At 48.6% G+C, this 12,531-nt stretch overlaps 1 protein-coding gene across 1 annotated transcript in view; it reads right to left on the bottom strand.

The window, feature by feature from the left end:
* LOC132395789 (uncharacterized) overlaps window positions 1-5,150 on the bottom strand; it is a 34,962-nt gene extending 29,812 nt beyond the window's left edge. The window contains exons 1-2 of the mRNA XM_059972828.1: window positions 5,054-5,150; window positions 1,386-1,518 (exon numbers count right to left, since the gene is read on the bottom strand). Coding sequence (XP_059828811.1) covers window positions 1,386-1,443 — 58 coding nt within the window. The 5' untranslated portion in view covers window positions 1,444-1,518; window positions 5,054-5,150. The remainder of the gene's footprint in view (window positions 1-1,385; window positions 1,519-5,053) is intronic.
* Window positions 5,151-12,531: the final 7,381 nt, after the last annotated feature.

The following is a 12,531-nucleotide window of genomic DNA, read 5'->3' as shown; positions in this document are numbered from 1 at the left end:
ATCCACTCTATCTGTGTCCTCTGGTCTAGATTCCCCCACTATAGGAAACATCCTCTCCACATCCACTCTATCTGTGTCCTCTGGTCTAGATTCCCCCACTATAGGAAACGTCCTCTCCACATCCACTCTCTCTGTGTCCTCTGGTCCTTAACTCCCCCACTATAGGAAACATCCTCTCCACATCCACTCTATCTGTGCCCTCTGGTCCTTAACTCCCCCACTACAGGAAACATCCTCTCCACATCCACTCTATCTAGGTTTTCAATATTTGAATGGTTTCAGTGAGATCACTACACCCCAATTCTTCTAAACTCCAGCAAGCACTGGTCCCAAGCCATCAAATACTCCTCATTCATGAACCCTTTCATTCCCAGGGGGATCATCCTTGTGAACCTCCTCTGGACCCTCTCCAATGCCAGCACATCTTTTCTTAGATACGACGCTGACAGTATTCCAAATGTGGTCTGACCACTGCCTGATAAACCCTCTTCCTCCTATCCCATTCCACCTGCTGGTCTCCCATCTCCCTGAGGTCTAGCACTGTCATCTTGACAGTTCACCACACCTTCTGTCACCCAAGTTTAAAGCAAATCCTACTCAACGGACCTCAAAGGAGTGGACACCTCTACATCACTCAGCAGCCACTGACCCCCACGCCCCAGAGCAGCGAATGGCTCCACTCTCTCCACCTGTGCCCTCAGCTCCTTGGCTAGCTGAGAATGAGACCAAATGTAGGAAGGGGTGTGGTGGGTGGGGATGAGAAAGCTAGGGGGAGAGATGTATCTGAGAAGAGAGAAGTGAACGAGGAAAAACCTGGGCGATGTATTCTGGCCAGGGTGGTCATTGGATTGCCAGGGGATGGAGAATGAGCTGGGTCCCCACCCCAGAGAGACAGAAAACATAGAGAAACAGACGCCATATGTCCTCTACTTCCGCATCAGTACACCCTGCAGAAATACCACTTTCTCTTATCTGAAGACCCAGCGACACTTGGCCCTTCCCTCCTCTTCTGTCAGATTTCCCTGTCTGGTCTAGTCTTCCCTCTTTCCTTCCTTCCCACACCTCCTCTCCCTCTCAATCCCTCTTTCCTTCCTTCCCACTCCTCCACTCCCTCAATCCCTCCTTCCTTCCTTCCCACTCCTCCTCTCCCTCTCTCTAAACCCAAAAAAGCCCCTCTCAGTTTGTCCTCTGCCCGGTTCCTTCCATCACCTTCCCTCGCTCCGACTCTTTCCCCTATCTCAAGTTCAAGTTTGTTGTCATTTGACTGTACTACCAAATTAAAAACTTTCCCCAGACCACAAAACACCCCTCCTTCCCTCTCTCACATCTCCCATGTCCTTGCTTCCTTTTCTCCCTTGCTGTCTCCCTCCATCCCTCTCACTTACCAGTCCACACAGAGAGCAAGATGATGACTCCCAGGGTATCCTTGACCACCGGACCCATTGTTCCTTGGCTGTGTGAGATCCCAGGAGAGTGCGGCGCTAACTGTGACTGTTGTGTGTGGTCAGAGATCACGGACTGGGAGAGAGAGAAGCAAGGAGGTTTACAGCAGTCAAGAAACCGCAAGAATCGAGACTTCCTGACCCAGCAGTACACAACCAAAATAAAAGCCACAGAGACTCAGCCCACGGCTGCTCCGGGAGCTGCGAGGGTGGGAGAGGGAGGAGGGGGGAAGAGGAGAGGGTGAGAGAGTGGTAAGAGGAGGAGAGGGGAAGAAGGAGAGAGAGACAGGGAGTGAGAGTGAGGGAGTGAGTAGATGAGAGAGAGGAGAGGGGATATAGATGGGGAGAAAGTGGGCAGAGGGGGAGTGGGGAGAAAGAGGAGGGAATGAGATGAGGAGAAGGGGAGGGAGAGGACGGAGAAACGGTGGGGAAGAGTGAAGGGAAGGAGGAAGATGGGGTGGAAATGGAGGAGCAGTGTGAGTGGGATAACAGGAGAGAAGTGGGGGAGAGGGGATATACAGAGGGAGGCTGAATGAGCAGGTAGGGAGGGTGAAGTAGGAAGTACTGGTGGAGAGGGAGAGGTGTGTGGGACAGAGTGGGGAGGGGAGGGAGAGGGTGTGAGGGAGATAGTGAGGAGGGGAGGGAGAGGGTGTAAGGGAGAGTGGGGAGGGGAGGGAGAGAGTGTGGAGGCGTGGCAAGAGTGGAAGGGGTGAGAGAGGGAGCAGGGTGATGAAGAAGAGGAAGTGTGAGGGAGAATGAGATGGAGGACAGGTAAAGGTTGCAGAGGGGGTTGGGTAAGAGATGGGAGAGGGGCATAGAGTGTACTCGGAGCCCAGATAGAGAGGGTGACAAGAGGGAGATGAGGAGCAAATGGGGTAGGGAGTAAAGCTGGTGGAGATGGTCGAGTGGGAGGCAGTAAAGGGTGTGTAATGGGGAGGAGGGGATGGGTAGGCTGGGAGGAAAGAGAGACAGGGTTATGAAGGAGGGCAGAGGAGTTAAAGGGGTGGATGGGGTTAGAGGAGGAGAAGGGTGAGGAAAAGGGGGTGGATGGGATGAGGGGGCAAATACAGAAGATAAAGAGTGGACTGCAGGGGCAGGGAGGGAGAGAAGTGGAAGGCAAATGAATAAAGAAAGAAGGTACAGTAAGAAAGGGGGAGGGGACAGGAGGGGTAAATAGAGAACAAGGTGCAGTTGAAAAGGGGGAGGGGAGGGGTAGTAGAGAAGGACAAGGTACAGTGAGAAAGGGGAGGGCAGGTGATAAATAGAGAGGAGTTTGGATGAAAGATATAGCAGCAGGGAGAAAGGAGGATGTGACAGGGAAATAATGGAGGGAGTGTGGGATAGAGAGAGAGAGAGAGAGAGAGGGAGAGAGATGGGGGCAATGCTCCCTCTAATTTGTAATGACCAGTGAATACAAAAATCTTGTGCTGTGCAATTTTTTGCCCCGTGACAACAACATGTGCACACTGTATTTTATATAGCAAGCTGTTCATTCTAACGGCGAGCAAAACACTGTCAGTAAGAACTTTGATCTCCTCTGGGTTTGATCATTTTCACTCTCGTTCATCTACACTCTTACAAAACATACGTATCAGGCCTGTAGCGGGTAATGAAGGATTTTATCGCTGGAACTTTTGCACATTGTCCGTATATGATTTGCTTGCTAAATGACATTTTAAAAAGTCAAGTTTCCAAATATCACTCCACTTCTTCCCATTTGCAAATTCTCCAGCTTCTTTTGCATCATGACAACATACACAGATAGCACCAGTTTCTGTGTTGTACATAAATATTTCTCTTGGCTGCACGTTCCTGACCTCATGAGATTTCAGTGTAGCAGTTTCGTTAAGCCATTCTGCTGTAAATGAGCGAGCAGTCTTTTTCTGCTTCACACCATTTGCTTCTTTGGAATTTGACATAGTGACTCAATAACTTCTTCAGTAACAAGAGTATAAACAATCCAGTTCTAAAATTTGCAGACAAATCAACACCATCTGCATCAGAAACCAGGAAAGGAAATGTGACTGTGTACGATCATAAAATATTCTTAACATGCCAACAAGGCAGAGGGTGACAATGTTTTGTCTGCAGCTTAAATTCCTCAGTGTACTAGTAGCAAAAGATGTGTGTGCACACACTCACTCACCTCGGACGGAGGGGAGGAGGCAGTGAAGAACAGGGGAAATGCGTAAGGAGGAGGAAAGGACAGAGACGGGGATGAGGCAGTGTGAGAGTGAGGTAGGGCCAGAGAAAAAGTCACAAAGGAGGTGGTGAGAAGATTATGGAGAGAGGGAGAGACCAAGAGATGGAGATATATTCACAGAGACGAGGCAAAGGGAAGGGGGAACCAACAGAGTGAGAACAAAAATGGAGTCAGAGCGCGACGGCGATGGGGAAGATGGGACAGGGGTGTGTATATATATATATTAGAGAGTAAGGATAGAGACAGAAAGAGGAAAGCAGAGATGGAAGGAGTGAATGGGAAGAAGGCAGTGAAAGACAGATGGAGAGAGAGAAAAAGAAGGAGTGAGGGAGAGAGAGGCAGAGGGAGAGGGAGAGAAAGGAAGTACAGAGGGGGGAAGAGAAGAGGGGAAGGTGTGGAGAAAGAACCATAGAGAGGGAGTGGCAGAGAGATGGAGGGAGGGAGGGAAAGTGTGGAAAGGGGATGGACAGGGAAGGGGAGGGAGAGAGAGAAGGCCAGGGATTGTGGGGAAAAGAGAGGGCGGGAAGGACGTTGGGCAGCACATCGACATAACGGATGGAGAAAAGCTACTACAATACCAGTGACCCAGGTTCAATTCCCTGTGAGGAGTTTCTTGATCCAGACCCTCATGGGATCTCCCTCGAGTGCTCTCGTTTCCTCTCTCAGTGCAAAGATGTCCCAGTTAGTAAGTGAATTGTTTACATGAGGTTAATTGGCTGGATTGGGTGGTGTGACTGGGACTGTGAAGTGACAAACTCTCAACACCATATTGCTTACACTCCAGGGGTTGAGGCATGCATCTGCTGAGATCTAGTCATCAGCTTCCAAAGATCTCGGGTACTGGCCATCGGAGGAAAGCAAATGACATTGAAGAAAGGAAGAAAGAAACAAATATCTCTCCACGTGTCACACCCCTTGCATCCTCCCTCTCCTTCTGTCTCCCTCTCTTGTTCTTTCTCCCTTTGCTTCACTGCCCTCCCTTAATCCCCTTTTCTTTCACTGCCTCCTTCCTATCATTTCTCCTTCTTCTCCCTTTCTGCCCTCTGTCCTTAGATTTCCCTTTCTATTTTTCAAAAGTGAAATAAGGGGAATATGAGGGGGAACTTCACTCAGGGTGGTAAGACTGTGGAATGAGCTGCCAGCAGAAGTGGTGGATGTGGGTTTGATTTCAACATTTAAGATAAATTTGGATAAGCATATGGTTTGGGTGAGGGAAGAATGTAATATCCTGGTATAAAACCATGTACTATTTTATTAGTACATTATGCTGTAAGGCATTTTATTTTCTGCAGATATTTATATTTTTGTCTACTTTGCCCTCATATTTCATCTTTTCCTTTCTTATAGCTTTTCTAGTTGCCACTTGCTGGATTTCAAAAACCTCCCAATCATCCAACTCCCTACTCACTTTTGCTGCTTTATATTTCCTTTTCCTTGCTTTTATATGGTCCTTAACTTCGCTCGTCAGCCACGATTGCCCAGCCCTGCCATTTGAGAACTTCAGACCAAGAAGGCCGTGAGTGAACTGCTGATTTTTCAGAGCGAAAACAATCATTTACTACTCGGGGTAAAAGAGAAGCGAGATTGCGCAGGTGCATGACGTCAGCCAGTAGAGCAGGAAAGCTTTAAAAGGAAGACCATCATATCCAGCGGGCAGTGGAGAGAGAGGCAGCAGAGTGGTAGGGCTTAGGGACGAGGCGAGGAAGGAAGTACGTGTGTGAGGCCAGTTTTCTGTGCTCGGTGTCAGTTGCGGGGGGTCCTGGAGTGTCCCAGCCTCCCGGGTGGCCATATCTGCACCCAGTGTGCTGAGCAGCAGCTCCTAAGGGCCTGAGTTAGGGAACTGGAGATGCAACTCGATGAACTTCAACTGATCAGGGAGAGCGAGGAGGTGATAGAGAGGAGTTATAGGTAGGTGGTCACACCAGGGCCACGGGAGACAGACAAGTAGGTCACAGTCAGGAGGAGGAAGGGAAAGAGTCAGGTACGAGAGAGTACCCCTGTGGCTGTACCCCTTGACAATAAGTACTCCTGTTTGAGTACTGTTGGTGGGAACAGCCTACCTGGGGGAAGCGGCTGTGGCCAGGGCTCTGGCACAGAGTCTGGCCCTGTGGCTGCGAAGGGTAGGGTAGGGAAGAGGAAGGCAGTAGTGATAGGGGACTCTATATTTAGGGGATCAGACAGGCGATTCTGTGGACGCAAGAAAGAAACTTGGATGGTAGTTTGCCTCCCAGGTGCCAGGGTCCGGAATGTTTGGGATCGCGTCCAAGATATCCTGCGGTGGGAGGGAGAACAGCCTGAGGCCGTGGTACATATTGGTACTAATGACATAGATAGGAAAAGGGAAGAGGTCCTGAAAAAAAGACTACAGGGAGTTAGGAAGTTGAGAAGCAGGACCGCAAAGGTAATAATCTCAGGATTACTGCCTGTCCCATGCAACAGTGAGAACAGAAATAAAATGAGGTGGAGGATAAATGCGTGGCTGAGGGTTTGGAGCAGTGCACAGCGATTCAGATTTCTGGATCATTAGGACATCTTTTGGGGCATTGTGACCTGTACAAAAAGGACGCGTTGCACTTGAATCCCAGGGGGACCAATATCCTGGTGGGGATGTTTGCTAAGGCTACTGGGGAGAGTTTAAACTAGAATTGTTGGGGGGGGTGGTTGGGAACCAAACTGAAGCGACTGGGGAAGAGGAAGTTAGCTCACAAATAGAGAAAGCTTGGAGACAGTGCAAGAGGGAGGATAGGCATGTGATAGAGAACGGATGCGCTCAGACCAAAGGCTTGAGATGTGTCTATTTTAATGCAAGGAGTATTGTGAACAAAGTGGATGAGCTCAGAGCTTGGATCAGTACTTGGAGCTATGATGTTGTGGCCATTACAGAAACATGAATGGTTCAGGGACATGATTGATTACTTCAAGTGCTGGGTTTTAGATGTTTCAGAAAGGACAGGCAGGGAGGCAATAGAGCTGGGGGCGTGGCACTGTTGATCAGAGATAGTGTCACGGCTGCAGAAAAGGTGGACGCCATGGAGGGTGTGTCTATGGAGTCTCTGTGGGTGGAGGTTAGGAACAGGAAGGGATCAATAGCTTTACTGGGTGTTTTTTATAGGCCATCCAATAGTAACAGGGAAATTGAGGAGCAGATAAGGAAACAGATCCTGGAAAGGTGTAATAATAACAAAGTTGTCATGATGGGAGATTTTAATTTCCCAAATATCGATTGGCATCTCCCTAGAGCAAGGAGTTTAGATGGGGTGAAGTTTGTTAGGTGTGTTCAGGAAGGTTTCTTGACACAATATGTAGATAAGCCTACAAGAGGAGAGGCTGTTCTTGATCTGGTATTGGGAAAAGAACCTGGTCAGGTGTTGGATCTCATGGTGGGAGAGCATTTTGGAGGTAGTGACCACAACTCTATCTCCTTTATCATTGCATTGGAGGGAGATAGGAGCAGACAATTTGGGAAAATATTTAGTTGGGATCTCATGGTGGGAGAGCATTTTGGAGGTAGTGACCACAACTCTATCTCCTTTATCATTGCATTGGAGGGAGATAGGAGCAGACAATTTGGGAAAATATTTAGTTGGGATCTCTCAGTGGGAGAGCATTTTGGAAATAGTGATCATAATTTTATCTCCTTTACGGTAGCATTGGAGAGAGATAGGAACAGATAAGTTGGAAAAGCAAACACAAGGAAATCTGCAGATGCTGGAAATTCAAACAACACACACAAAATGCTGGTGGAACAGCAGGTCAGGCAGCATCTACAGGGAGAAGCGCTGTCAATGTTTCAGGCCAAGACTCTTCATCAGGACTAACCGAAAGGAAGGATAGCAAGAGATTTGAAAGTAGTGGGGGGAGGGGGAAATGCAAAATGATAGGAGAAGACCGGAGGGGGAGGATGAAGCTAAGAGCTGGAAAGGTGATTGGCAAAAGTGATACAGAGCTGGAGAAGGGAAAGGATCATGGGACGGGAGGCCTCAGGAGAAAGAAAGGAGGGGGGAGCACCAGAGGGAGATGGAGAACAGGCAAACAACTAAATATGTCAGGGATGGGGTAAGAAGAGGAGGAGGGGCATTAACGGAAGTTAGAGAAGTCAATGTTCATGCCATCAGGTTGGAGGCTACCCAGCTGGTATATAAGGTGTTGTTCATCCAACCTGAGTTTGGATTCATTCTGACAATAGAGGAGGCCATGGATAGACATATCAGAATGGGAATGGGATGTGGAATTAAAATGTGTGGCCACTGGGAGATCCTGCTTTTTCTGGTGGACCAAGCGTAGGTATTCAGCGAAATGGTCTCCCAGACTGCGTCGGGTCTCACCAATATATAAAAGGCCACACTGGGAGCAACGGACGCAGTATACCACACCAGCCAACTCACAGGTGAAGTGTCGCCTCACCTGAAAGGACTGTCTGGGGCCCTGAATGGTGGTGAGGGAGGAAGTGTAAGGGCAGGTGTAGCACTTGTTCCGTTTACAAGGATAAGTGCCAGGAAGGAGATCGGTGGGAAGGGATGGGGGGGACGAGTGGACAAGGGAGTCATGTAGGGAAAAGGGATCCCTGTGAGAAGCAGAAAGGGGGGGGGAGGGAAAAATGTGCTTGGTAGTGGGATCCCGTTGGAGGTGGTGGAAGTTACGGAGAATTATATGTTGGACCTGAAGGCTGGTGGGGTGGTAGGTGAGGACAAGGGGAACCCTATCCCGAGAGGGGTGGCGGGTGGATGGGGTGAGGGCAGATGTGCAGGAAATGGGAGAGATGCGTTTGAGAGCAGCGTACGCATGATGCTGAACTCTACTTCCGCCGGTTCCGTCTCCGAGCTTACATCTTTGACAAGGATTCTCCTTCCCCCACCGATGACCCTTTCTCCCGTCTTCAACCCTCCTCCTCTTCATGGACACCCCGCTCTGGTCTTCTGCCTGCTCTGGATGTCTTTATTGCTAATTGCCGATGGGGCATCAACCGTCTCGACTTCACCTGTTCCAATTCCAACCTCACTCCTTCCGAACGCTCTGCTCTCCGCTCCCTCCGCACCAATCCCAACCTCACTATAAAACCCGCTGATAAGGGGGTAGCCGTTGTTGTCTGGCATACTGACCTCTACCTGGCCGAGGCACAGCGACAACTCTCTGATACCTCCTCTTATTTACCCCTCGATCATGACCCCAGTAAGGAACATTGTCTCCTATACCATCACCAACCATATCAGCTCTGGAGATCTCCCATCCACTGCCACCAACCTCATAGTTCCCACACCCCTCACTTCTCATTTCTACCTCCTACCCAAGATCCACAAACCTGCCTGTCCAGGTAGACCTATTGTCTCAGCTCGCTCCTGGCCCACTGAACTCATTTCTGCATACCTTGACACTGTCTTATCCCCTTAGTTCAATCTCTTCCCACCTATGTTCGTGACACTTTTCATGCTTTGAATTTTTCAATGATTTTAAGTTCCCTGGCCCCCACCGTCTTATTTTCACCATGGACGTCCAGTCCCTATATACCTCCATCCCCCACCAAGATGGTCTCGAAGCTCTTTTTTGGATTCCAGACCTAACCAATTCCCCTCTACCGCCACTCTCCTCCGTCTAGCGGAATTAGTTCTTACTCTCAATAATTTCTCCTTTGGCTCCTCCCACTTCCTCCAAACCAAGGGTGTAGCCATGGGCACCCGTATGGGTCTCAGTTATGCCTGCCTTTTTGTTGGCTTTGTGGAACAGTCCATGGTCCAAGTCTATACAGGTATCCATCCCCCTCTTCTCCTTTGCTACAGCGACAACTGCATTGGCGCTGCCTCCTGCACGCATGCTGAGCTCGTTGACTTCATTAACTTTGCCTCCAACTTTCACCCTGTTCTCAAATTTACCTGGTCCATTTCTGACACCTCCCTCCCCTTTCTTGATCTTTCTGTCTCCATCTCTGGAGACGGCCTATCTACTGATATCTACTATAAGCCTACAGACTCTCACAGCTACCTGGACTACTCCTCTTCCCACCCTGTCTCTTGCAAAAATGCTATCCCCTTCTCGCAATTCCTCCGTCTCTGCCGCATCTGCTCTCAGGATGAGGCTTTTCATTCCAGGACGAAGGAGATGTCTTCCTTTTTTAAACAAAGGGACTTCCCTTCCTCCACTATCAACTCTGCTCTCAAACGCATCTCTCCCATTTCCTGCACATCTGCCCTCACCCCAGCCATCTGCCACCCCACTCGGGATAGGGTTCCCCTTGTCCTTACCTACCACCTCACCAGCCTCCAGATCCAACTTATAATTCTCCGTAACTTCCGCCACCTCCAATGGGATCCCACTACCAAGCACATCTTCCCCCCCCACCCCCCACTCTTTCTGTCAGGGCCCCAGACAGTCCTTGCAGGTGAGGCGACACTTCACCTGTGAGTTGGCTGGTGTGGTATACTGCGTCCGGTGCTCCCGGTGTGGCCTTTTATATATTGGTGAGACCCGATGCAGACTGGGAGACCGTTTCACTGAACACCTACGCTCTGTCCGCCAGAGAAAGCAGGATCTCCCAGTGGCCACACATTTTAATTCCACGTCCCATTCCCATTCTGTTATGTCTATCCATGGCCTCCTCTATTGTCAAAATGAATCCAAACTCAGGTTGGAGGAACAACACCTTATATACCGGCTGGGTAGCCTCCAACCTGATGGCATGAACATTGATTTCTCTAACTTCCGTTAATGTCCCTCTTCCCCTTCTTACCCCATCCCTGACATATTTAGTTATTTGCCTGTTCCCCATCTCCCTCTGGTGTTCCCCCCCCCTTACTTTCTCCTGAGGACTCCCGTCCCATGATCCTTTCCCTTCTCCAGCTCTGTATCACTTTTGCCAATCACCTTTCCCGCTCTTAGCTTCATCCCACCCCCTCCAGTCTTCTCCTATCATTTCGCATTTCCCCCTCCCCCCACTACTTTCAAATCTCTTACTATCTTTCCTTTCAGTTAGTCCTGACGAAGGGTCTCGGCCCGAAATGCCGACAGCACTTCTCCCTACAGATGCTGTGTTCACCAGCATTTTGTGTGTGTTGAAGTTCGAAAAGCATTTGATTGGTGTAAGGGGAATTATCAGGATATCAGGCAGGAAATCGGAAGCTTAAATTGGAAACAGATGTTCTCAAGGAGAAGTACGGAAGAAATGTGGCAAATATTCAAGAGATATTTGTGTGGAGTTCTGCATAGGTACGTTCCAATGAGACAGGGAAGTTATGGTATGGTACAGGAACCATGGTGTACAAAGGCTGTAATAAATCTAGTCAAGAAGAAAAGAAAAGCTTACAAAAGGTTCAGAGAGCTAGCTAATGTTAGAGATCAAGAAGATTATAACACTACTAGGAAGGATCTTAAAAAGGAAATTAGGAAAGCCAGAAGGGACCATGAGAAGGCCTTGGCAGACAGGATTAAAGAAAACCCCAAGACATTCTACAAGTATGTGAAGAACAAGAGGTTAAGACATGAAAGAACAGGACCTATCAAGTGTGATAGTGGGAAAGTGTGTATGGAACCGGAAGAAATAACAGAGGTACTTAATGAATACTTTACTTCAGTATTCATGATGGAAAAAGATCTTGGTGATAGTAGTGATGACTTGCAGCAGACTGAAAAGCTTGAACATGTAGATATTAGGGAAGAGGATGCACTGGATCTTTTGGAAAACATCAAGTTGGATAAGTCACCAGGACCGGATGAAATGAACCCGAGGATACTATGGGAGGCGAGGGAGGAGATTGCTGAAATTCTGGCAATGATCTTTGCTTCATCAATGAGAACAGGTTCCAGAGGATTGGAGGGTTGCGGACATTGTTCCTTCATTCAAGAAAGGGAGTAGAGATAGCCCAGGAAATTATTGACCAGTGAGTCTTACCTCAGTGGTTGGTAAGCTGATGGAGAAGATCCTGAGAGGCAGGATTTATGAACATTTGGAGAGGTATAATATGATTAGGAGTAGTCAGCATGGCTTTGTCAAGGGCAGGTCGTACCTTATGAGCCTGACTGAATTTTTTGAGGATGTGACGAAACACATTGATGAAGGAAGAGCAGTAGATGTAGTGTATATGGATTTCAGCAAGACATTTGATAAGCTACCCCATCCAAGGCTTATTGAGAGAGTAAGGAGGCATGTCCAAGGGGACATTGCTTTGTGGATCCAGAACTGGCCTGCCCACAGAAGGCAAAGAGTGGTTGTAGATGGGTCTTATTCTGCATGGAGGTCAGTCACCAGTGGAGTGCCTCAGGGATCTGTTCTGGGACCCTTACTTTTCGTGATTTTTATAAATGACCTGGATGAGGAAGTGGAGGGATGGGTTAGTAAATTTGCTGACAACACGAAGGTTGGGTGTGTTGTGGATAGTGTGGAGGGCTGTCAGAGGTTACAATGGGACATTGATAGGATGCAAAACTGAGTTGAGAAGTGGCAGATGGAGTTCAACCCAGTTAAGTGTGAAGTGGTTCATTTTGGTAGGTCAAATATAATGGCAGAATATAATTTTAATGGCAAAACTCTTGGCAGTGTGGAGGATCAGAGGGATCTTGGGGTCCGAGTCCATTGGATGCTCAAAGCAGCTGGGCAGGTTGACTCTGTGGTTGAGAAGACGTACGGTATATTGGCCTTCATCAATCGTGGAATTGAACTTAGGAGCTGAGAGGTAATGTTGCAGCTATATAGGACCCCGGTCAGACCCCCCTTGGAGTACTGTGCTCAGTTCTGATCACCTCACTACAGGAAGGATGTGGAAGCCATAGAAAGGGTGCAGAGGAGATTTACCAGGATGTTGCCTGGATTGGGGAGCATGCCTTATGAGAATAGGTTGAGTAAACTCAGCCTTTTCTCCTTGGAGCGAAAGAGGTGACTTGATAGAGGTGTACAAGATG

Source organism: Hypanus sabinus, chromosome 6 (assembly GCF_030144855.1).
Source record: "Hypanus sabinus isolate sHypSab1 chromosome 6, sHypSab1.hap1, whole genome shotgun sequence".
Lineage (NCBI taxonomy): Eukaryota > Metazoa > Chordata > Chondrichthyes > Myliobatiformes > Dasyatidae > Hypanus > Hypanus sabinus.
This window is presented reverse-complemented; position numbering and strand designations above follow the sequence as displayed.